Source organism: Salminus brasiliensis, chromosome 10 (assembly GCF_030463535.1).
Source record: "Salminus brasiliensis chromosome 10, fSalBra1.hap2, whole genome shotgun sequence".
In the NCBI taxonomy this organism is placed as follows: domain Eukaryota; kingdom Metazoa; phylum Chordata; class Actinopteri; order Characiformes; family Bryconidae; genus Salminus; species Salminus brasiliensis.
The window spans coordinates 22260336-22286050 of record NC_132887.1 but is presented as its reverse complement, the minus strand read 5'-3'; the positions used below and the strand labels follow the sequence as shown (position 1 = coordinate 22286050).

The window sequence follows — 25715 nt, the reverse complement described above, 5'->3', positions numbered from 1 at the left end:
TGCGTTCTCTTCACTGGCTTCCTGTATCTGCTTCCCGCATCAGATTCAAAACCCTGACGCTGGCCTACAAATCCAAGAATGGACCAGCCCCTCCGTACTTGATGGCAATGGTCAAAAGCCAATCTGCACCAAGAGCACTTCGAGCTTCAAGTATGGCTCGGCTCGACCCGCCATCCCTCAAAATCCACGGAAGACAAGTGTCCAGGCTCTTTTCTGTCCTGCACCAAAGTGGTGGAACGAGCTTCACCTGGGTTCTGAACAGCTTGCTGTCTTAAAAAACAGACTGAAGACCCACCTCTTCTGAGAATACTTGGGCGAAAAGCAGAGTGGTAACCTTATAACTTGAATTTTTAGCCTTTTCAAACTAGCTGAGGTTTTTCTTGAGTAAATAGCAAAGCACTTTTGTAAGTCGCTCTGGAGAAGAGCGTCTGCTAAATGCCTTAAATGTAAATGTAATATGGAATATCAAGTTAGTGGTGTTCACTTTCTAAACTTTTCTTTGTATATGATAATGCAGAAATGAAGTGTACTTGTTATGAAAACAGTAAATCCTTATTTAACATCTATCCGCAACAGGCTTTATGCCATATTACCCAGTGAATCTGTCCACATTTGCGCAGGCATGTAAACACACAGGCTTGAAACAATCTCAGATCTACACTCTCAAAAAGAGGTGCTACAAACGGTTATTTGAGCAATGCCATAGAAGAACTACTTTTGGTTCCATAAAGAACCATGTTTGTCATAGAAATGTGTGAGTGTGAAGAACCTTTACAAGACCCCCAAAAATTCTCTTGATGTAAAGGTTCTTTTTCAGTTTAAAAAATGGTTCTTTATGGAACTGAAAGTGGTTCTTCTATGGCATCGTTCAAAGAACCTTTTGTAGTACCTCTATTTTTCAGAGTGTAGATCTGATCCACTTGTTGCCACTGATTGTGAAAACACAAAACAGACACAGGATGCAGAAACACTTCTTCTCCAAATGGAACCGACTGCATACATTCATCACACACACCTACTGACCCTTCTCCAACAAACACCGCCATTCTTCTTATGTTTGGAGATGTATTAAGAGAAGGCAGGGAGAGAACTCAACAAGCTAAATGAACCAGAGTGAATGAGGGGGCCAATCAAACGTGGCTATGGCAACCAAACCTTTCTGCTTTCGTGACGGTGTGTTCAACCAGCGTGCTCTGGCTTTAAAAGGAAGCCCGGCTGGTTCTAATGGTAAGCTTTAATAATATGGCGGGATTATGAGATTTATCAAAAATGAATAAATGTGTTTTTTTACATGTCTTAATCATTTACAGTAATTCCACCATATTAAGGCTTACAAGTGTTATCTGCCAGGGTGCTTTTTAAGTCTGCAGTGTTTCACCTGTAGATGATGCAGGCACTGTTCCGGCAAGTGTCACAGTTGGTTGTATCCTGCCCGGTCCGGTATGACAGTCGGCTGAAAGAGAACAGAAACAATGTGAAAGGTTGGTCTTCTTTTTTCTAACATACAGTCATGGGGGAGGGAGATATGACAGCAGGGCAAGACTCAAAGCTCATCTGTCCAAAGCCCATTGTTCCAGAAGTCCTGGTGTTTGTCTAGATGTTCTCTGGCAAACTTTAGTCTTACTCACAAGTGTACAAGGAGGCCTCCTTGCACACCTTCCATTAAAGTTGGTTAACAAACTGAGGCACTCTCTTTCTGATAGTAGACACTGAGCTGTGAAATCTGAACTGTGGCAAGAGCTACCTGTAAGTCCTGTGTCCCGGGATGACATTTTATGATTGTCTGAGACTTTTTTACTCATCTTGTGATCGGTGGTCTTGTGGTCTAAACTTTCTAGGACAGCCTGCTCTGGCCAAGTTGGCAGGTGTTTTACTTGTAATTTCGTAAGGCCCCAGAGAGCTCTTAGGATCTTGCTATGGTAATACTACTCACTTCAACAATCAAGAGAAAACCTGGTTTATATAAGGCAGGCTCCTCCAAAATCCTCTCTAACCATGTTCTAATCAACTGCAGCTGATTCTGTGTGAATTGTAGACATTTTAAGTAGTGATAAATGTGTGGGTGTCCTAATTTGTCAAGACATTTCTTCGTTATATTACGTCCCAATATATCCAAGATTCAAGTGAATATCAAATGTCCATGTGTTTAAATATGTGTCCAGGTGCTTTTCCCTGTGTTTTCCTTTACTGGTCTTTCCCTTACTGGTCGTTTGTCCTGTGCAATGTACACATTAGCTCTGTTTATTTGTTTCTTGTCTCCACCCCAGCCATGCCTTATTGGGTGTGCTTCCTTTGTAGCCATGCCCTCTTGTTGGTTTCAGGTGTTGCTTGTTGTGTAAGTGCTGCTGTTTGTAGAAGTACTCCCTTGGTTTCAGTGTTCCTGGTCTGGTCTTGTGCATATGCGTTAATGTCAGTTTGTGGTTTGTTAGCTTGGCTTATTGGGTTCCTGTTTATTTTTCTTTTGTTGCCTAGTTTGTACTTCTTTGGTTTCTTTTTCTTTTGGTTTGGTTGTTACCTGTTTTTACACCCACCTCCGCCTCCAAGCTCCACAACAGTGACAATATCCAAGAGACACGTTTTCAACACTGGCATGTTGTTCCACCAAAAGTCAAACATCTGGACTAAATGCATTTAGATTGATAGATGTGTAAGTGCAGAATCATGTTTGTGTGTGTGTGTGTATGTGTGTGTATGTTTTTTTTTGTGGTACAAGCACTCTCAGTAGTTCCAGGACATCTTCCCAGCATTACAGATTGACCCTAAGTGTCGGAGAGTCTTCTTGTTGGCCCTCAGGCTACAGCGTTGCTGATGTGTGTGTATGGATCACACATCAATCAGCCACGCCGAATTGCCGCGGTCTGATGTATTATTTGTGTGCCGTCGAGGCACCAGCTTCGCATTTCTCCTGAGACAATAACCCGCCACACCCGGAGGCCATACAGTTATGTGTTTTCATTAAAGCTTAATGAAAACTTAATTGGATCACTTTATTTTTCAGTGCACTGAAGTATAGGGGTGGTCATTGGTATTCCGCGCCCAGTGCCATGTAATGTGACTGCAGTGTTTGGATGTGCAGCAGGTAAAGGTATATAGCAGCCTTTATTTTTTCTTGTTTCCTCAACCCATTTTTGGAGCAATTCTGGTGTTTTATTTATTTATTTTCTGCGAAAAGCATTCTCCCGAAGTAAGATGCAAAAATTACCTCCCATTACTTCAACAAGGCACCGAACGGCATCACATTTCGGGTTCAAAATGGACTTGTACAACCGCAGGCATAAAGCATTTCAACCCCATCACGTCCTTTTGTTACTGTGTCAATTACACAATTACACAGGAGTGTTTCAACATGTTTACCAAACAGTTTTTAGCCTCAAATTATTATTTACTTTTTACCTGCTCACTTGATAGCTGGCATCCTGCTGATTTGTTGAATTCCAAGTCACATGCATGATCCATGTGTGTCATCTGTGCTTGTTCTATGTTTGTTAACCAACCATTGGCTCTGTCTATCTCAACACCGCTGAGAAACAAATATTGCTAGCCAAAACTAAACAATGAAATAAGACTTGTAATGTAATATATCGCTATGGTCACGCAAAAGCCTTATACCTCTGAAATGTAAACTTTACAGGAGAAGGGGGAATTCTTCCTTACGTTCATTGGAAGTCAATGTAAAATATTGTTTTCCAAGCCATTCTAGAGCATTTCCATTGGTCAAAATATCATCAAAATGAACAACTGCCAGATACAAGCTCAAAGTCAAAAAGTGAAATTTTAAAAAGTTATTTTTTCAAAATAAGCATCCATCTACTGATCAATTTTTATTTTATTTTATTTTATTAAAATTACAGATGTATTTTTTAATTCCTTAAAATAATTAGGCTTTCCCTGGATTACTAAGCATTACTATTTCTACCATGAATGAATTAATATTTAGTTTCTATTACTTAACCATTTATTATAATGATGTCCGTTCAAATAAAGTAGTTTACTTCTACTCGAACTATGAAGACCAATTAAGACATGACAACTGCTGTTATCCTAAATGCTTCCTACCCGTTTTGGGTTGGAAACTATGCAAATAAAACCCAATGTGCTTATCAGTACATTAAAAGATAAAATCATTAAAAGATAATTAAAAGGGATAATTACAATTCGCTTGTTGTTTCTTCAGTACACATCAGTTATCAACCTTCAATTCACTGGTAGCAGTTAGTTCATAGTTGTTGAGTAAATAAGCTTTAGTAGTGACGGTGTACCTAACAGTGTACTTAATCACTAATAGCTGAGTAATAACTGATGTTTAATGAGCAGTGGATTACTATATCCAAAGGTTACCAATGATTAATATTAATAATACGTGACCCTTTTTGTAAATTATTAAATCTGTGGTTTTTCCCTTTAAGGTACCCTGGCATCTAATAACAATAACCTTGTGGCATAATACAATATTTCATGACATATTAAAGACACTTGATTAAGCGATGTTAAATGTAACGATGTAACCTACCGAGCTGCTACAGAGCTCCTTTTTTATTTAAAGCGGCTATAGGGGAGTGGATGTCCTTTGTTAAGGTCATCTTTTTTGACCTTAAGATGACTTTAATTTAATCATTTATAATTTTTCAGTGTTGGCACTATTGAATGCTGTGCATATTCACATGGAGTTTTAACATTTAATAAGATCTTCAGCTGTGCTTACCTGTACAGAAAATAATGGAATCAGGTTCAAATTATATTCATGCAACCGGTAATAAATGAAACTTCTATCTGAGCTGTTTAACTGCTGTCAGCAGTGGATATTTTACAGGTCAGCCACATGCAGGACATGGCAAAAGAAAATGTCGGGTCAGTAATTGCCATGGTCATTCAGCACATGAAAATTGCTGTTTGTGTGGCCAAGTAAGTATGTGTGTCTGTAAGTCTGCAGGTGCACGCCGTTACAGATGACCTTGTCTGTGGATTGGATTGATGTTCTGAGGTCACTGCATTTCATCAGTTTTTTTTCACTCCAGCAAAGAGTGGACATGGACGTGGCTGAAGAAAGACTGACCTTGGTTGTGTAACAGTGCAGCAAAATGCAATATGCTGATACAAATACAGAGAGGTAAAACCACACTATATAGCTTTACAAAGGCCATATTAACCTAATGCTCTGTATTCTATAGCACTGTTGCCAACAGGGGGTGCTGTGAGCATGATTGAGAATTGATTAATTGTAAAAGTAAGTGGAAAAAATGAATGAACTGCATTCAGTCACAGACATAACTATCTCTCAGGAGTGGGTGATGTTGCAGATAAACAAAGTCAAATCAGAATATTATGATCACCTACCGGATAATGGGAGTAACCACCCTTCGCTCTGATGACACTAGCTAGAAGTTGTGGCATGGACTGTGTTAGGTGATGAAGGGTGTTCATTATAGAGGTTAACTACTCAGGGGCGCGTTGATGCCCATGACGATCGTTTTGCACTCTGCTACAACTGACTAGTGTGCTTGCTTACTTATATGTGCAGCAAACCCTGTCAAGTGGCATCTGTGACGTCCCAGATCGAGTTCTTTTCAAACCAGGGGTGATCCTAAAATTCCGATATGACTGTGACAGTGGGGCGAAGGCTGGTAGCATCTCGGAAACCACTAACTTCGTAGGATTTTTTAGAGCTACCATACTGAAGATGTACTGAGAACGGACTTCTCACACGTTGAGTTCCTTCCAACAGCATTACAGTGGTGCCTCATGGGCCATTGATGCCAGAGAGAAATGAGGAGTGGTACGGAGCAATCACAAAGCCACTGTGGATCAGTTAACCTCTATAATTAACACCTTCCATTACCTAATACAGTCCATTACACAAATTCTTGCTAGTGTCATCCAAGCCAATTGTGGTCATTCCCAATATTAGGTAGGTGTTGTATAATGGCATTAAAAATGTTTTTATAATACATGTAATCACAAGTTTTATATGACTTATACTTGACTTATACTGACATGTTAAGTTGTAATAGAGACAGTGTGGACATATTAAATAATTATATTAAAATCTATAACCTATATATGTTCTTATTCAACATTTCACACACTATGTTGGACTTAATACAGTTAACCAATACTAATTATGCTCTCTTTATAATAAAACATTTTAAATAAAAAATTTGCTTAGTGTTTTTATATTTCTTTGTCAGCTGTAACGTTGTGTAATGTTGGTGGAGTGTGAACTATTTGCCTGAACTGTGTTATGCTGCAAAACTCAAGTAATATTTGTGTTAATTCCTGCAATTACTCTTCTGTGTCAGTCACTTACACTTGTGTGAATGTACAGCTGGCTATGAAGGGGAGATTAAAGCATGATTTGTATTTATGGCAGTGGAGTAAATGTAAATTACTCTCTGCAACTGTAGGGGGATCCCAAGAGTAACATTTCTCGTATAATTCTTCTTTAAAAGAATTCTTCTTCTTCTCCTGTTAGGATACTGTTAGTTAACCTTAGCTAATGTTAATTTCTGCAAAGCTCTTTATAGTCCTTATAGGAAAGTCTGTTCACTCAATGGTCATCTTTGTAATGCCCTCCACAGTTATCAGTTATTTAAAGGCCACATTAATGCTTCAAATTTATTTTAGATCACTAATATTATTATATTATTATTATTGTTTATAAACAAGGCAATTGGCTCTTTCTATTGGAGGGCAGAGGATTCCATAATACTGCAGCTAGTTGCTGCCGCATGCATTATGTTACATGGTTTCCCCAGTCTGTTTCTGACCTTTCCTGTTTTTGCCCCAGTCTCATGTCTGTGGCTGTGTTCACATTATAAGCCTCATTGCTCAATTCCAGTATTTTAGTGACTTGATGATTCACATCCGCATGGTCAAGAGGCGCATATCTGTCTTTTTAAAATGTGAATGAACCTGTGTCCTGAAAGGACCTGCATGCGCACAACCAAATTACCGATGTCAGAACTTCACAGAAATCACTGAGACCTGACATGTTTAACCTTTCAAACCTGAAACAAATGGCAGACAAAGTCTGGTGCTGGTTTTATGGTGCTGGTTGACCAGGATACTACTGTTCAAAACTCAAAAAAATTTACTTTAGGTTATGGCTTAAACCTCTCCATCTGTATTGTAACAGTAGATGTCTGCATTACTACATTCTGCCAGCTCGCTAGATAGCAAGCTAAAGCGACATGCTACAAAGGTATGTCTGCAACAACAATAAATAAATAAATTATTAAATAAATAAAGATGATACAAAGGTGGTAACTTTTTTGGGGATGATATATTGTCCCAGAAATTATTGTGATAAATGTTATAATTTTCATCTTAAGAGTATTTTATGCCATAAAAATGCAATTACACCTATTTACAGAACAACAAATTTCATTTATTTAGACATTGAAATTGGAATATAAAAATGTTTACATTAAAATAAATTTTATATATTTATTTTATATATATAAATATATATATTTTTTTGGATGGGAGGGTTAAGAGCAGCAAAAAAGTAGATATGGACCAAAATAAACATAGACTATATCTCTGCTGTCCAATGAAAATCATGTATCTCCATTTTTGTCCTTTTTTAGTTTTCTCCAAAGATTGAACCCTGTAATTGCCCTGTACACTGTGTAAAAAAATGATGAATAGACTTTTTGAAATGCTCTAAATTATTTGGAATAAGCTCTTATTTTACATGGACCATTCAAAGCTCAGAACATTTTCAGCAATAATATGAAAATATACCAATCTCCTTTGGTGCTGTTAGTGGTGTTTGCTAGTTCTGCTGTGTTCTGATAATCACTATACTGGGCTGAGTGATGTACACTCAATGTGTATCAGGATGTTGTGTTGTTTAACCTCTGCATTCCCACAAAGGTTCCTTATAGCAGCGCGACTGGCTAAAATGAACTTCTCTGCAATAACGAGGTCAGCAAAAATGATTAAGGTCATGTCCATATATTGTATGATTGTATAATGTAATTATCGGGACAGGTCTAGTTACAATAGAGATTTAACCCAAACACTTTAGTCAGGGAAAGCAATTATTTCCAAGTTTAATAGATGTTATATTCATACTTTAAAAAAAAAATATTACCTTGCAAAGTTTACATAACTAGATGATTAGCACACTCATTTTGAGACCACTGTATGCCATAAGAATGCAATTACAACCTTTTAACAAGCAAAGAACTTTGCTTATTCAAATATTGGAATTGGAATATGAAAAAAAAATTATATATAAAAATCTTTTAACATTTTTTTAACATCAATAAAATATAAATCACTGTTCAGAATGGATCACTTTTTTCTTTTAGTTTTTTTTTTGCTTTTCAGGTCATTTGTCAGATCAGCATAGAAAACAGAACAAAGCAGCACGACGTTGGCTAAAATCAACTACTTCGTTAAAATACACGCAAGAAACCACAATGGGCATTACCGAGGTTAGCAAAAACAATCAAGGTCATGTCCATATATTGTATGATAAGTCAATAACGTAATTATCACTGGCCTAGATACAATAGAGCTTTAAATGAAAGACTTTAGTCAGGCAAAGCAATTATTCACACATTTTACCTAATATTCATGCTAGCCTAGCCTAGTTCTCTCCTATGAGTGGCCACTTATGTGTATTATAAGCATCACGTAAAGCCGACAGTTGAGTTAGATTTGCGCACAAAAAGTTGTGAACTGTTTTGAAGAGGAGCCTTAGTCACTTTTACATCTTCAACTCACACTTGCATGCTGCCTCTATGTCTGCTTCGTTGCATACTGTGTTTCTCTGGACAGATAAATACTTGAGTATCTTTTGGATGAGGCCCTACCCATCCCATTTGCATTAACCTTAAACCCCTGGTTGAAGGGTGCATTGTCTTGTTTGTCTGTTTTGTGTGTGTGTGTGTGGTTTGGGGGGATTCGCTGTGCTAGCTAGTTCATTAGTTTTGTTAAAGTCTAATTCAAAAGAAATGAGTTCATTAAAGGAGGTGCACTAAAACTAAAACCATGGAGCCGCTGCCTCATGCTGCAATACGAAAGCCTGTGCCATTAGCAATTAAGCTTGAAAAATTTTGTTGATGTGACCATTAAGTAAGGTTCTTTTATTCTGATATATGTCAGTGTTAAATGGTCTTCCGTTCCCTGGTGTCTGGGTTTTATACCAGTCTAATAGTTCATGTCTGGCATTGCTTCTATTGAATCACAAAGCCACCGTGAATGTGTTTTTAAGGTGAAGCAGAAAACACTGACGAAGCAGTCGAGTCATCGTGAGCAGTTAAAATGAGTATCTAAATCTCAGAAAACATTCTGCAGCTGTCGTCAATAAAAAAGCAGCCATTCACACCCCAGCCACCACAGTCCACAGAGGAGGTGGCTTGCCTCAGCCCACAATTAGCTCTTTTTGTTCTCCAGTTTATTTTTCTCTGTTTCCACTCATAGTTTTTCTCACGATTCCATAGGATTTTGTCACAGAACTTTTAATGGTTTTTAATGGTTCATTCTACAACTAGGGCCTCATTTATTTGTGTATATCTAAAGGTCAAGTGGTAGTAGCACTAAACTTTTATATTGTGCCTCGTTAATGACATTTTCTTACTTTTCATGCATGTTGTAATGTAGTGTGCCAGAATTCCACTACTTTGGCTTTCCAACTTTGACCTTTTATCTCTCCTCCATAAAAATAAACAGAATTAAATGAGCTTTGTGTTCATACACTCTTAAAAATAAAGGTGCTTCAGATGGGTCTTTGAGCAACGGTATTAACAAAAAACAACACACTAGTGGGTCCCTAATTAAAGTGGTGTGTAAGTGTGAGGAACCTACTTAATCTTCATGGTAAGGTTCTTTACAAACTTAAAGGCTCTTTGGGCCCCAAGTGGTCCAGCGGCTAAGGCACTGTCACTATGATCAGAGGATCACTGGTTCAAATCCTGGTCATGCAGCCCTGAGAGATCACAATTGGCCTTGCTCTCTCCTGGGTGGGTAGATGGCACTTCACCCCACAACGCTTCACTGCAGTCCAGGGCAGTCCTGTGTTGGTTGCCCAGTGGGATGTTGCATCCTCACTAGTGGCAGGGGTGTCACATGCAATGGGGGGTAACTGTTGGTCCAAATTGGATAAAATTAAAATAAAATAAATAAAGCACATCTCTTAATGGTATTGCTCAGAGAAGTCTTTAAGAAGCATCTTTATTTTAAAAGCATAGTACCTTAAACAAAATATGTGTACAGTTTGTGGAACTTTTTTCTAATATGGACTGATATGGAGGTTTTAGTGATTTCACTTTTTATGAAATGAATGACTAATCATTCTGTAAAAAAGGTTGTACATGACTTATGGTATAACTTAACAAATAATAACAGAAAGCACAGAAAAGATGAAAGGTCTAGATGGAACTTTAAAAAGCTCCTTGAGCCAAATTGTTTTTAAAATAAGGCCATTTAGTGTTTTTGAGGAAAATGCAATTAATAATTGATAAGGTAACAAACAACAGAATCACTCTCTTTAAAAGGCTTAATAACAAACATTAAACCTTTTATGCAAGTATGTTAAAATTCTGTGTCTCTAACTGTATGGCCAACGAGGCAGCACTGCTCATCAGGTCACGGCAACTTATTGTTTCCTTCCTTATCTTCTCATTTCTTGGAATAATCTTTCAAAAATATGTTTGCAGACAATGTGATGTCAGGACTATACTCTGTGCACAAATGAACTTTAATCATGGTAATGAACTTAATTTAATTATGTAAAGTGGTTTTACACAATTGATGTGTGTTTTTAACACAGAAACATCTTGACAAAAACACTGAATATGGCCAATCCAAGAAGTGATTAAATTACTTAAGAGTAACTTAATATCATAGACTTTTAATAACTGACATCCTAATTACCATCCACAAATGAACCTAAGGTGAACAATATGGCATGCAGCCAACATAAAGCCATAGTCAGCAGCAGAGAAAGCTGTTACTTGCTCTTTCACTCTTCAACATTGAGGCTAGGCAGGTATAACATAATAAAGACCACAAATGAACACACAGAGGAATGCAAGCCCAGGGGAAATGACCACACACTGGCGGCGAGTGAGGGGAGGGGAAACACGCCCAGTATGCAGGTACATGGTTCCAAGGCCAGGAGCGAACAGGAAAGTTGCGAGTTTTGCTCATTAAGGTTGCACTGTCCAAACATAGAGCACATAAAATCATCACCAAGCCCTGGAAATGCACTCTTAAGCTCCAAACCATCAGTAGCCAATAAAATTAGTTGTGGGTGTGGCCATGCCAGAACGTCCCTTGTGTGCCAAACGAATGACACTGCGGCAGTTCCAAATAAAATGTTGGCTAGTTTTGCATGCATCAGAAGAGACGTGTTAAGTATTTACCCTCTTAGTGTTGGGAGCATTGTTACTGCAAGGGAGAGTTATAAACAGGTGGGTTCATTGGCAGTACCGAATTGGGGGGGAAACAAGCAAGGGCAACTTAGCTTTAATGCCCCAATTCAACACTTAATTGCTATGCCTGAAAATACTCTACATAAACAGTATTTGACTGTTTTTTAAGGGGTGATGCATGTTGTATTCAGATCTGGGCCCGTTTCCCAACCTCTTTGAAGTACTGAGATCATCTTAACTGGTAGATGAGGTGTTTAATGTGTTTCTCACTCTACCATTTAAACACCACATCCTATATTGAGAGGGTTTTTAGTAAACCCAAGGCCTTTCTTTACACTATACATTGAAAAATTCACAATGAATGTGGATTAAAATGCTCGTACAGCTGCAGTGCTGTAAGGAAGCAGTGTAAGTTGGTTCAGGTTTGCTGCTCGAGCTGCTGTGCTCCGGTTTTAAAAGTGGAGGAGGATTCTTTTGTCATTTTTCCAACTACATGCAGCTGAACCATGATGCTAATTGGTTAGCCATGCATTGGGAAGATACCTGCATTATCCTTTGTGTTGAAACAAGAGCGGGCTAGATGTTGAGTAGGCAATGAAGATTATTAACATTAGGGAGGACATTGGTCAAAAGAATGGAAGCAAAACATGGTCTTTGTTCACTGTTGTGGTCTTCCATGGTTTGCTAAATGATAAACAGGTTACAAATAGGGTTTGGTGGTATAACGATAAAAACGTATACCGCAGTATTTAAATATGTTAATGGTATCTCAAAATGAGGACGGTTATTTAAAATGATGACAAGTCAAATGAGCTTATTTGGTCATGAACTAGATTGACACAGAATCGAAATTGGACACATCAGTCCAATTTCGATTCTGTGTCAATCTAGTTCATGACCAAATAAGCTCATTCCCCCATGTTCTTTTAAGGGATCCACAGAGTGGGGGCACTGTGTCACGCTCTGAAAACAGGTGGGAAAAAAAACAAGTCTACCATAGTTGTGAGTTAATGATACGGTCAGTGTATTTGAAAGGGAGAATCAGGCAAACTTGCATACCAATTGTGCCTGAAGATTAATTAGTGGAGCTGTAGTTGAGCTAATTAAGCAAAGACTTGCTTAGCGAGCCGCTACAGATCCAAAACCACCTTTACTTTCAGCTTCTGTCCTTTCAAGAGCAGTTGCTCAATCTGAGTCATTCTTGTCTGAATGTTTAGAAGTGGTGTTTCTGTCAGCCAGACTTGAATTTGTTCTGTAGTGAGCAGACTGTTATCCTGCTAACTAAGCTAATACTAACCAGTTTTTCTCTTGCAGTTGTTAGATTGAAGATTTGATACTTATATTATTGTCCACTTAGTTTTTCACCCTGAGAGCAAACTTCTAACATCAGCAGGAGACCCCACTAATGCTGCTGTGGCTGAATGTAACCAACGCTTACATCAACATTCCAATGCCTGAAGAGTAGGGCTCTTACTGCAGGAAAGAGGAGTGTTTGTAATGTTTGTCCCTTTCAATTAAAGCTGACGTTCTGCATTTTAACTGTTTAAGTGGTTGTAAATGGTTTAATTCCAGATGCAGTCTTCTGCAGTGCAGTGGCAAAATGTCAATACTGTCATTGTTCAATTATTAAAAAACTGCATTATAAAACTCCTCAGAATTAATAGAATCCTGTAAAAACAAACACCACACATGTTGGAGATGTTATAGTCTGTTGTGTACGTTTCAAAGGTTTAGATCTTAACAAGATGTTACCAATTGAGCTCTAGGCAATAGGTGCTGTAGAGTGGTTTCACCATGAATTCAGTGCCACCCTTCCTAGGAGGTAAAGCATACTGACTGCAACAGAAAAGACCATTAAAAAATAATGAGTGTTAAGGAGTGTTAACTTTTGATTTTTAAAGCAACATTATGTGACATTTGTACCTTAAAATAACAGCTTCAAATTCATTGTGAATCTCCACCGACCTGCAATAGGTGGGACAGCATCTCTATCATTGCTACTCTGAACTCTGCACTTGTTACTTGGGCAGGACAACACTCACAACAAGTGCAAAATGCTGCATCACCTAAGTTATATTTATGTAAAATCCTGTAATGGTTTTCTGACACTCAGCCACATGTTTCTTTTACCTCCAGATGCCAGTTCTGTATCTCTCTGTTTGTCCAGAAATGCATGTGTAAAGCATGTCCTTTGGAAAAGGCTCAAAGTGCGAATTACACTTTCCAACTTTAGGGTAAGCACAGGAGCAGAAAATACCAATTTTCACATAATGCTGCTTTAACTACACATAAAACCCAAAACTAGCCACGTTTCAAAACTTAGTCTACAGGAGAGGTAGGCTGCTTTTCTTGGGTGGTATATTACAGAAGGCTGTTCCAAAGTGAAGGACCCTTCGTATACAGCCTAGAAATGCAGCCCACGTTCGGAGTGATTTGGAGGACGCAACTGATGTATCCTTTCCAACCCTCGGGTATTAACAGTTTTCTGCGCACATAACGGAAAGGGGGGAGGGGAGGGTCTGCAATACAAAAAGTTAGGAAAATTAAGCATTCATAGCAGAGTTCGGGACCTTTTTCGGTGATGTCACCAAACAGCCTGGTTAGACTGTTCCATCTGTGTGACCAATATTCTACTAAGAAGGAGTCATAAGACCCACTCTACCCTGGATGCAACCAAGAGGGCTTTCAGCTTTCACTTAATACCTTTTCTGGATCATTATATACACTTTTATTTGAATATTGCAATTGGATCTTTTTCCATTACTTCTGAGAATTTAAGCCATATATAAAATACTCATATGACAAAGTCAATCAACAACAGCCTTTACACTGGACAGATTGTGAACGTTACATTAGGATAGTTTTGAACAGCTGTAGTTTTTCAGGCAAAAAATCCTAATGCAAACCTTTTTATGCCTTCTTTTAAAAGTTAGATGTTGATGTAGATAACTGATTCACAGTAGGACAGCCGGATAGAAACATAGCAGTAATTAAAATGTGTTCTGAGACACACTGTCACTGCATTCCAATTAATCCATATGAAGCACAGTTAGTGGAAGCAATAAAAGCATGCCATTATGTAAATTATTTCTCACTTGTTGCTCATTGAAGTAAGCAGAGAAGAGTATATATATATATGAAACACTCAATCGCTCTTGTAGACAAAATGGTATTTTACTACAACTTTAATTGAGCTAAAAGTTACATCAAAAGTGCAGACTCCAAGCTGCCGATACAGAATGTAAATGGAATGTAAATGTAATTCTCTCTGCATTTAAATGGGTTATTCACCAGCACCATCTCATTATACATTTAACACATTTAAGCCCACTTGCCACAGTCTTTTCCAGTATAATCTTTTTAATAAACCAGGTTTCACACGACATAATTTCTACAAGCTAATTTATACAGACCCCTCCCCCCCCCCCCCCCCCCACACACACACACACACACACACACACACACACAAATCCCCATTCGTGAGGTTATTTAATTTGAAACAGTGGAGGAACCTCGTAAGGTACTCTAATGAACGTTCAAGAACCCCTAATTTTTTTTTAGTAGAAAAACAGTTTTAAATCGAAGAACCCCTCAAAGAACATTCTTAATAGTGTCTGCATGTTTGTGGACCTCAAGGAAACATGAAATACAAGACAAATATAAATTATAGACCTTAAATAAAGTGAGTAATGGCTTCTGCTAATGACTATGCTCCATATTTACATACAGTCATGTGAAAAAGTTAGGACACTCTGGGCATCTTGAGAGATGGAGGTAATATAACTAAATCAATAAAACTGGAGAGATGTCTTTAAACATCATCTGTAAATACGTAACTGACATGCAGTTTTCTTGTGAGAAAAAGTTAGAACACCCCCACATTTATCACTACTTAAAAAGCCTAAAGTTTAGGATTTAGGTGCAGCACATCAGCTACTTATAATTTATAATTAGAACATGGTTAGAGGGGATTTTATTTCAACCTCAGACAATTCATTTGGTTTGCTCTTGATTGTTGAAGTGAGTGAAATCACCATGGCCAGATCCAAAGATGTTGGTGTGCTTTTTAAGAAAGTAAAATCGCATGACACGTGTAAACAGTATTCAGTCAAAGTATTTCCAAAATCGATCCTGTTAATGGCATGTGTAAGTGGGCCCTTTGTTTGGTTGATTGTTGACTTGTGTGATATCACCATGGCCAACGAGCTCTCTGAGGCCCTCAGAAAGAAAGTTATAGATTGCATATGAGTTTGGGAAGGGATTTTTTAAAATCTCAGAACACTCAAAAATCAGCTGTTCCACTGTCTGGAAAATGGGCAGATCAGCTCATCCTAGCATCCCTAAATTCAGATGGCAAGATAAATTAAGACGTCTTCAACAATCCTAAAATGTCATCACGGGATCAACAGGTAGCTCCTGCCAGAGGTAATGTCAAAGTACAGCCTCTACCATCAGAGAATGCACAAGTTTCATTTTCATAGGAGGTGTGCAATGAGGCACCTGTGCCTAGAGGTACCTGTAGATCTTTTGGTGGTATGTGTTAGTTATATTACCTCCATCTCTCAATGTTGTACAAATGAAGAATAAATATCTGTATGTTAAAATATGAAAAAAAATAAAATAAAAAAAAATGAGGTGTCCTAACTTTTTCACAAGCTTTGCTTTTCATACAAGTGTTCGGCTTTGTCGCAGGCAGCTCGCACATCCCCCTGTGTTACTGTAGACGTCAGCTCAACTAAAAGGCACATTGTGGCTGGCTGGAGAGGTGCCCTGGGCATACAGTAGAGGAGCACGATGCCATGCTCTGTCAGTAACCTGTGAAAAATGCCTTGGCAGCTGCAGCATGCCTCACATTACACACCGCATTAAAATATGTTAATGTGGTTTTACAGTGTGACAGTACATTGTTCCACTGTGCCACCGAGATTCGGAGCACTTTGGCAAAGACGTGCTGGGTTCTTTCCTGTGTTTTTATGCACTTGTGATCACAGAAAAAAACATAATGCTGTTAACAACAGCCTGGGACGTATCTACATTTAAACATACCCAAGTATATAAAAGTACATTTCAACAATTACATTGAAAGCATCTGTTTATTTTAGTGGTAAGTGATGCAGCAACTCAATTATCAGTACTAGTCCTTCTTAAACAATACATTAGCACAGTTGTGGGCAGTTTAATTTTGCATTGAGAATAATTTGGCTTAATATTTTTATCAAAATATTGAATTGAAATGCAACTCGACTGATTGTCAGGTAAAAAGAAGAATGTCTATTAGTCTTGAGATTTATAACAAGTACTTTAAATGTTTAAATATTTACATCCCTAAAATTGACCCATCGCACTAGCAAAAGCCTTTCAAAAAGTAAAGCTGCAACACAGTCAAATTCTACAGCCACAATGGCAGAATATGGTGGTGTTGTACTGGAGAGCAGCACACCACCACCAAACTTGTGACTGTGGCTTTTCCTGTGCCAGTTATAACAGAAGAAGCACTATAACGCTGCATGCAACAAAGCCAAACCCGAGGGAGCCAACAGGTATCTGTGCTAGGCTAAACACTAACACTATTTGACTGGCTTTACCATGTCCTCAGCTAGCTAACCGCACACCACTAGACAGGAGAATTGCACTATCCAGTAAGACAAACCAAAAAATACAAACCAAGGAGTTACAAAAAATAATGCTCTTGTTACAGTACTAAAAACTAAGCTATGCTATGGTGTGCTATGTTATGTGATGCTCTGTGGCTTCTGTGTGAGCCATCACGTTGACATTAGACAGCCATTCAGAGAAGAGCTCATCATATTCTTCTTGAGCCCACCATAAAAGGAAAAACATTGTGTTTTATTATGAGGCCAAAACATAATTTATAATAACACAAAGAATTTTCACCCTGACTAAAGTCATATATATTAATCAATTTATGTCAAACTTGCTCAATAAACGCATTCATTGGCCTTTGATTGAAAATGTAAGGGAGTAAAAAAATTCTGCTGTCTAGTGGAAAAATTATAATTGACTATAATAATAATAATAATAATAATAATAATAATAATTGACTAAAAGTATTTTTAAAAGTCCATTTCGTATTTGAATATTACAAATACAGCTCTAGTACAGTAACAGTGCACCATTAGTCAGGCCTTTTCTATCCCTTTTTAGGATTTCTGGATGTTTGAACATATGAACAGCACAGAAAGACTACAAGTCCTTTCAGGCACTGTCATGAGCCATCTACAGACAATCTGTTGCCAGTCTGGATAGGCTGCGGAAGTAATTGACACGCTAACGAGCCAGCTGTGATAAAGATCAAAAAGCAGTTCGGGCTGCTGAATGCTCTATTTGGATACATCGCGGGATGACTGTCCTTGGAAAGCGCTGCTGTCCAAAAAAAGCCTGCCATCAGCTAATGCAACAGCACAATGAATTCCATCAAGCAAAATGACTGCTCGCTCAGACAGTGATGCATTGCGGCCATTTTGGGGGCAGCGGTCAAAACGAAGTCGGGTTCAAATCCAGGTCTCTAACTTGAAGGACTAGCACTAAAGCTATTAAGCCGAGAAGTGAGACGCACTGGCTTAAGTGCTACAGTGCTGTTTTTGAGCGGAGAAGTCCTCTAATGTCTACGAAGAACAATGCAGACTCTTTTAGGGTTCTCTTTTAGACCTGCACTTAGTGTATTGCCACCGAATAACTCTGTGTAAACTGCACTCTTCATTCACCGCCCCCCCCCCCCCTCCCCCCCCACACCACACACACACACACACATACAAGTCCTGTGATCTAAAAAAAACTAAATGGATATTTCAGCATTGTGGTTAAATGTCTGGGTTTAGTTAAAACATGATTTTGAGTAGGGCTGGGAGATATGGGGAAAATACTATATCATGATATTTAAACATTATATTTATGATTATGTTTATGATAGTACTATATCATTATATTTAAACATTTTCACGATCCACAATATTTGTCACGATACATGTAATCACAGACTAAATACATCAGAAGCAACAATCTTTTATAAACTACTATTCAGAGATTCTCCCATACTAAATACAGTTATTTTTACTCAACATCTATTTACATTGTTGGCAATGAAAGTCTAAGCACTTACAAAATCCTTGATATGCTTAGAAAATCATATTGTGTATCACAATAACAAAATTTATCACAATACCATAAAATATGGTCATATTGCCCAGCTCTATAATCATCTGTGATCAAGTGAGCTGCTCAAGCACTATATATTTGTTTTGGAATCTGCATCTCAACTCACTCCTTACTCTCTATGTAATGCACTATAAGCCACAAAATAACAGCCTCTACACTAAAATAGTGAATTACATTCAGTCATCACCTTCATATTATCATGTAGTGCTCCATTTGGGTTTGAAATGTGTAGGTTTTAATGATGTATGTAGTGCACTATATAGAAAGCAGTGAGCTATTTGAGTTTTAGCAAATTACTCTAGGCCACTTTTTCAAATACAGCTTAAATGGTCCACATGTTCCATTGAGGCTCTCTTGATAGAGCCAAAGGTGTTTCCAGCTTTTGATATACCATGAATTTGTTCATGACAGAAATACGTCCAAAATATACAGTCATGTAAAAAAAAAACTTTTGAATTCTATAGTTTTACATATATATATATTTATATATAAATCATAGAATGTTTAATATTATTTAAATATAACCTCAGCTGAACAACAACACATGACTATTTACAGTGTCATTATTATATATTAATATTTTATATTAACAAAAACTAGACCATAATGCAGAAGCACATCCTTACTGCTTTCATAGGAATGAAGAGTTTAAGTAGCAGCCAGGTGCTGCCAATCAAATGCCCTTGGTTAATTGATCATCTTGGTTAATTGAGCAAGTGTAGCCACCTCTATAAAAGCAGGGTCTAGAACATTCAGGTGTCATTGCCAAGGAGGAAAGACATCAGCAATGATCTTAGAGAAGCAATCGCAGCTGCCCATCAATCTGGAAAGGGTTATGAGGCCATTTCTAAACAATGTAAATGTCATTCTACAGTGAGAAAGATCATTCACTAGTGGCAATACTGAGAACAGTCACTAATCTTCCCAGGAGTGAACGTCCTAGCAAATTCTTCCCAAGGTTAGACTGTGCAGTGCTCAGAGAAATACCAAAAAGCCCAACATCTACATCTCAAACTATACTGGCCTCAGTTAACATGTTAAATGTTGAAGTACATGACAGTACAATTAAATAAAGACTGAACAAATATGGCTTGTATGGAAGGGTTGCCAGCAGAAAGCCTATTCTTTCTATTAAAAAGCCCAAGCACACCAGCAAATCTACAACTGAATGGCAGAAAAAGAAAAGAATAAAGGTGTTGCAATGGCCCAGCCAAGTGCTTTGGTGGGACCTTAAGAGACAGCTGTGCATAAACAAATGCCCACAAACGTCATTGAACTCACGCAATGTTGTAAAGAAGAGTGGGCCAAAAAGTCCTACAGAGCAATGTAAACCTGATTAATTTATACAGAAAGCCATTACTTCAAGTTATTGCACAAGTTACAAGCTATTGATTCACTGGGTGTACTTAGTTTTCACACAGCGCCTCTGCATTTTGTTGCCTAGATTATATTTAATAAATAATGACAGTAGAATCTATTGTGTGTTGTTGTTAATGTAGTGGTGTATTTACCTCAGTTTAAGACCTGCTAAGAACCAGATGTGTTTTATTATGTTCCAGTGTGTAAAACCATAGAATTTAAGAGGGTGTACATTGTTTTTCACATGACTGTGCTTTACAAGTAACAACACTGGTGTACGCCTTCAGCTGAATATATGAGTTGTATGAGAACAAGATGGAACTGTAAATATGATTAAGCAGAACATGCAGCCATATGCTCTCACTTGACATCAGTGACATAAACTGAAAACTAAAAACAGAAATCCAAAACAGGGGATGAATATCAAACTGTATTTTTTTAGCATGGTTAAATAATGGTACATGGAAGTGCCACACCAGGACATTAATCACTGGTGTGTCTTTTAAAAAAAAAAAATAAATAAATAAAAAAAAAATAAAAAAATACAAATGTGATGTGATCAAAACAGGACTGCAAAGCGTGCCAATTCCAAAACAGCTTGTTTCATAACAGTCTTACAGCTATATTTACACTCCTAAAATGTACATACACCCAGCCCACTTACAACAGCCCTAGTCAAAGCTGGTGAAGCTGTAAAATTTGACAACAACTTCAGGTGAATAGGGTGTTGTTGACACTAGGGAGCATCACCACCAAACTCTGCTTGTTATGGAAATATAAATCATGAACCAGGCCTCCCTGGCTGTGGCTTTTCATGTACAAGTGTCCGCAGAATAGGAGCTCAAACTCATCATGCTAGACATCAAAATGTATTGCAGATTCTGTGAGCCTGTCAGACTCGCTTAAGCCAGCCAAGAAAAACAGAGCTTTGTTTTTACCCCCACATGGCATCCGAAAAGCCATTCTGAGGCAAAGTAACAGTGTGGTAAATAGACTTGTAACATTAAATCTGAGCATGTTTCATCCCAACCAAAGTCACAACTTAAAATACAAAAATAGTCATTTCAACAGCAGTCACTGTAGAAATGTTGCAAAAAAGGTAAAAATCAAGGTCTGCTAAAAGCTTTGATTAGAACATATACAGTGTTTTTTTTACAAGCTTAAATGTAGGTCAAATGTAGGTAATCTAGATGATTTAATGAAATAATGTGTTTGTGCAACCACCAAAACAGGACTGTGAAGCATGCCAATTCCATAACCTCAACAGTCTGTTTCATAACAGTCTTGACTCCTTATATTTACACTTCACTATTTGCTCAAGAATAACCTCAGCTAGATTGAATAGACTAAAATTCAAAGATACCTCTAAGCTTAGACACTACTAAACACAAGCCAATAAGGAGACCATAATTCTCTACTCTTCGGCCAAGTACTCTCGGAAGAGGTAGATCTTAATTCTGTGTTTGAAGACAGCAAGCGACTCTGCTGTTCGGACACCCAGGGGAAGTTCCAAGCTAGGACAAAAAAGCCTGGATGCTTGTGTTCCGTGGACCTTAAGGGATGGCAGGTTAAGCCGGGCCGTACTTGAAGCTCGAAGGGCTTTTGACCATTGCCATCTAGTACTGAGGGGCTGGTCCGTTCTTGGCTTTGTAGGCCAGCATCAGGGTTTTGAATCTGATGCGGGAATCAGATATAGGAAACCTGTGAAGAGAACGCAGCAGTGGAGTGACATGGCTGAATTTAGGAACATTGAAGACGACCTGTGCCACTGCATTGTGGATAAGTTGCAGGAGCCTGATGGTGCGCAGAGGGAGACCAGCCAGAAGAGAGTTGCATTAGTCAAGTCTTAAAGTGAGAAGGGACTGAACGAGCACCTGAGTGGCCTTTCTAGAGAGGAAGGGTTGAATTCGAAATAACAGGGTGGTAAAAAAAAAACACTTGAAACATTGCATCTGAGTAATTTTTGTCCCAACTAAAGTCACATACTTACTATTTATAAATCAAATAACAGCTTAAAATACTCAGTAATTTCAACAGCAGTCACTGTAGAAATACTGCAGAAAAGGTAAATGTCAAGTTCTGCTGAAAGCTTCAATTAGAACATATACAGTGTTTTTTACAAGCTTCAAATGTAGGTTTTTAGTCTAGATGTTTAAATGAAATAATGTGCTTGTGCAACCAGCGTTAACTTGGCGCTAACATGCTATTAACATCAATTCCTCTACTGGTTCTGGCAGAAACGACCATTATTGTAGAATGGGTTTTGACATTCATGGCTTTAACCCCAGGTCTCTAACTCGAAGCTCTAGCACTGAAGCTATTATGCAGAGTGCTATGGTGCCGTTTCCAATTGTGCAAAACCTTTAATGCCAGGTGAACTCACTAAAAAGAATGGTGTAGTCTCCGTTCAGGTTTGCGTTCAGACTGAACCCATATCAGGAGGGATTAAATAGAGTGAACAGCTCCCGAAGTCTCTTACAGACATGCCAGTGCCAGAACTGGGTGCTCTGCACTTTTCATACAGTATCTGCCCACCCTGCCTGTCTGGAGTGTGCTGCCGTTTTGTTTGCTCTAAAAGCGCCGCTCGCAGCCTGAGAAACAAATGAAAACCCTTGGCAGCAGCTCTCCTGGCCCACAGAGAGTAGCGGGGGCTTTCATGTGCCCCCGTTGCGCTGCTCGCCGGCCCGAACACGGTTGCTTTGAAGATGCAGTGCGAGCGAGAGTAGGGGGAAAGAGAAGGGCCTTGCTCTAATAATAACCTTCAGAATGGCAGAAAGGCACTCCAACACACACATGCACACACATATACACACAGTCCCACACTCTTCGGGAAGATGAAAGGCCTGCTTGATGAGGCGTTGCTAATTGAGGCTGTTTGAGTGGTGGTTTTGTGCTTCCGAGACCAGGCGGGGCTTCTGCTTTTTCTCCTGGCACAGGATTAGCCAGGACTCCACTGCTGCTGGGTCTATGTGGAGCAGGCTTAAGGGCCATTAGCTGTCCTACACACAGCCTGAGGGCCCTTTAATGCTCAGAGAGGGATGTTTTAGCACAGGTTCATTGCACAGGGTGAGTGGCCAATTTGACATACTTCAAGGAAAGTTTGATCTTACACACATGTACAGTGTTTGTGTCTATACATAGTCATAAGAAAAAATAGGACATCCTTTAGGACATCTTAATCTTTTCAACATATTTAAACATATGGACATTTGTAATGCAATATTGAGAGATGAAGGTAACTTTACTAAGGTAACAGATTCAGTCTAAAAGCACACATCCAGGTTCATAAAGAAGTCTCCAACATCCCTAACATGTCATTACAAGACCTACTGGTAGCTCCTGCAATAGTTGATGCCAAAGTACAGAAAAGACCAACAAGCGTTTCCTGCTTGTATACCTCCTGTGACAGTTAAACTTATGCACTCTCTTTCTGATGGTAGATGCTTTACTGTGACATCAACTGTGGCAAAAGCTACCTGTATGTCCCGTGATAATAATTTGGTATCATTGGAGGTTTATTTAAGCATCTTGAGGTCTGCTCCTGGGCTGACCTTGCTAGGATGGCCTCACTTAGCCATGCTGCCAGTTGTTATGTTGTTCTGAGATCTTTACCCAGATACCTTCCCAGACTTATATACATCTTCAGAACCTCATACAGAGCCTTCTTTCTGAAGGCCTAAGAGAGCTCTTTGGATGGAGCTTTAATGGAGAAACTACTCACTTCAACAATCAAGAGCATACCAAACTAAGGGCCTGTGTACACCAGATATTAACATGTGTTTTGTATCTACTTTGACCTGATTCTGTTAATAAAATTTGTTCATTTTTACTTTCCCGTATAAAAAACACACCAACGCATTCGGAATTTCCGTTTAACTTCTTGTAAACAACAGTCTCATCAAAATTGTCCTGCTTCGGGAGATTGTGAGCAATTTAGAAGAACCGTTAGAGGACAGTTTAAACCCCAAGGGAAGAAACTCTGCACTTTTGCCATCATCTACTGGTAATTAAGCATGAGGACAATTTGGGGTGTTTATAGCTGGCTTTTAGTGAACTACAAGCATGATCTGTTAACAGGCTCTGCATATCTGAGGTTTAAATAAAACAGGCTCTCTAACCATGTTCTAATCACCTGCAGCTGATGTGCATAAGACATTGTAAGTAGTGATAAAGATGGGGGTATTCTAACATTTTACAAAAAGATTGGTTTAGCTAATTTTTCTCCATCCATAGCTATTTAAGTCCATCCATGCAGTGAATACACACACACTAGCGATCAAACATACACAGTGACAGTGAGTACACATGCCCAGAGTGGTGGGTAGCCATTGCTGCAGTGCCCAGGGAGCAGGGAGGGTGAAGGGCCTTGCTCAAGGGCCCAACAGTGTTGGTGGGCAGAGCCAGTGTAATGAACCCACAACCCTGTCATCAATAGCCTGGTGCTCTAACCACTGATCCACCACTGCCCATATGATGTCAGGTCACCCTTCGCAGCTATTACAACTTCAGCTCTTCTGGGAAGGCTTTCCACAAGGTTTATGAGTGTGTTTATGGGAATTTTTGACCATTCTTCCAGAAGCGCATTTGTGAGGTCAGACACAGGGTTGTAGGTTCAATACGCAAATTCTGTAAGCTGCCACTGTTAGGACCTTGAGTAAGGTCCTTCACCCTCCCTGCTCCCTGGGACCTGCTCCGGGCATGTGTTCTCTCTGTTACTGTGTCCCTGTGTATGGACTGCAGTATCTGTGTCCAACACAAATAGTGAACATGGTTGTCTTGTCTAGTTTTTTCACATGACTGTAACCAAATACAAATGTTTGACTTGGGATGTGCAGATAATATTATTATCTAAACATATACAAATACATAATATGAATAGGAAACAATATTTGACAATATTTGTTTAATATTTTAAAGGTTTAGTTTATAGGATCTACTTTGGGTTTTTTTTTCAAACCCACACCACACACGACCTCCAGATTCACAGCAAACTCCATTTGCTCATTAAACTCTGCTTGCTTGTCTGTCTGAATTGTTACCACAAGTGGTTTGTTCTAGTTGACGTAAACAGAGCTGAGCTCCAAAATAAACTAATATTTTTACAGAACCTGACTCGAATACACAAATTGAAAAACATGCTGTAATTCCCACATTTACTAACTGAAACATTATTTCAGAACATTTACTTTCTAAAAACTTCCCTGTCATTTCACAGTATCAGCAAAACAGCCACTTCATGAAGCGCACTGAGACCCTGCGCTGAGCACAGTCAATAAACAAGTAAATAAACTTGAATATAGTGTGGTTTTGTATGCTCTTCTAAATCATATGTGCTTAATATAATACTGCTTACTGCTTTAGTACTATGATTGAGAATGCACCAATATCCATGGTGTAGCATGAACCTCAAGCATATTATGCTCTTATACTCTTATGTGCTAGATTTTGTTGGCACAGTGTGGGCACATAAACAAGTTCACTTAAATCTGTGAAGAAACTTTTCAATATTAAATCTATAAAGACAATAGTTTGTCAGCACTGCTGCATTTAAAGAGAGCTCTCCTCGTTTATTTTGCCTGCTTTAATTGGGTTTTGATGCAGGACGGCTGCCTAAACCACAGTGCTGTTGGGTGCTAGAGGAGTATAAAGCCCCCCAGAATGTGCTGTGGAGCAGTGGAACTGTGTTCGTGGCAGTGCTCTATCCAAAACCTTTGGGATGACTTGGGGAGATGGGGATGAGGTGGAGTGGTGATCATCCAACATCCTGACCTCCAACAGTTAATTCAACAACACTCC

The 25715-nt window shown here is 38.7% G+C and overlaps 1 protein-coding gene across 2 annotated transcripts in view; it reads right to left on the bottom strand.

Moving 5' to 3' along the window:
- insyn2ab (inhibitory synaptic factor 2Ab) overlaps positions 1-25715 on the bottom strand; it is an 81716-nt gene that overhangs the window by 35659 nt on the left and 20342 nt on the right. For both annotated transcript variants that reach the window (XM_072689717.1, XM_072689716.1), the window contains exon 3: positions 1379-1453. In XM_072689717.1, coding sequence (XP_072545818.1) covers positions 1379-1453 — 75 coding nt within the window. The remainder of the gene's footprint in view (positions 1-1378; positions 1454-25715) is intronic.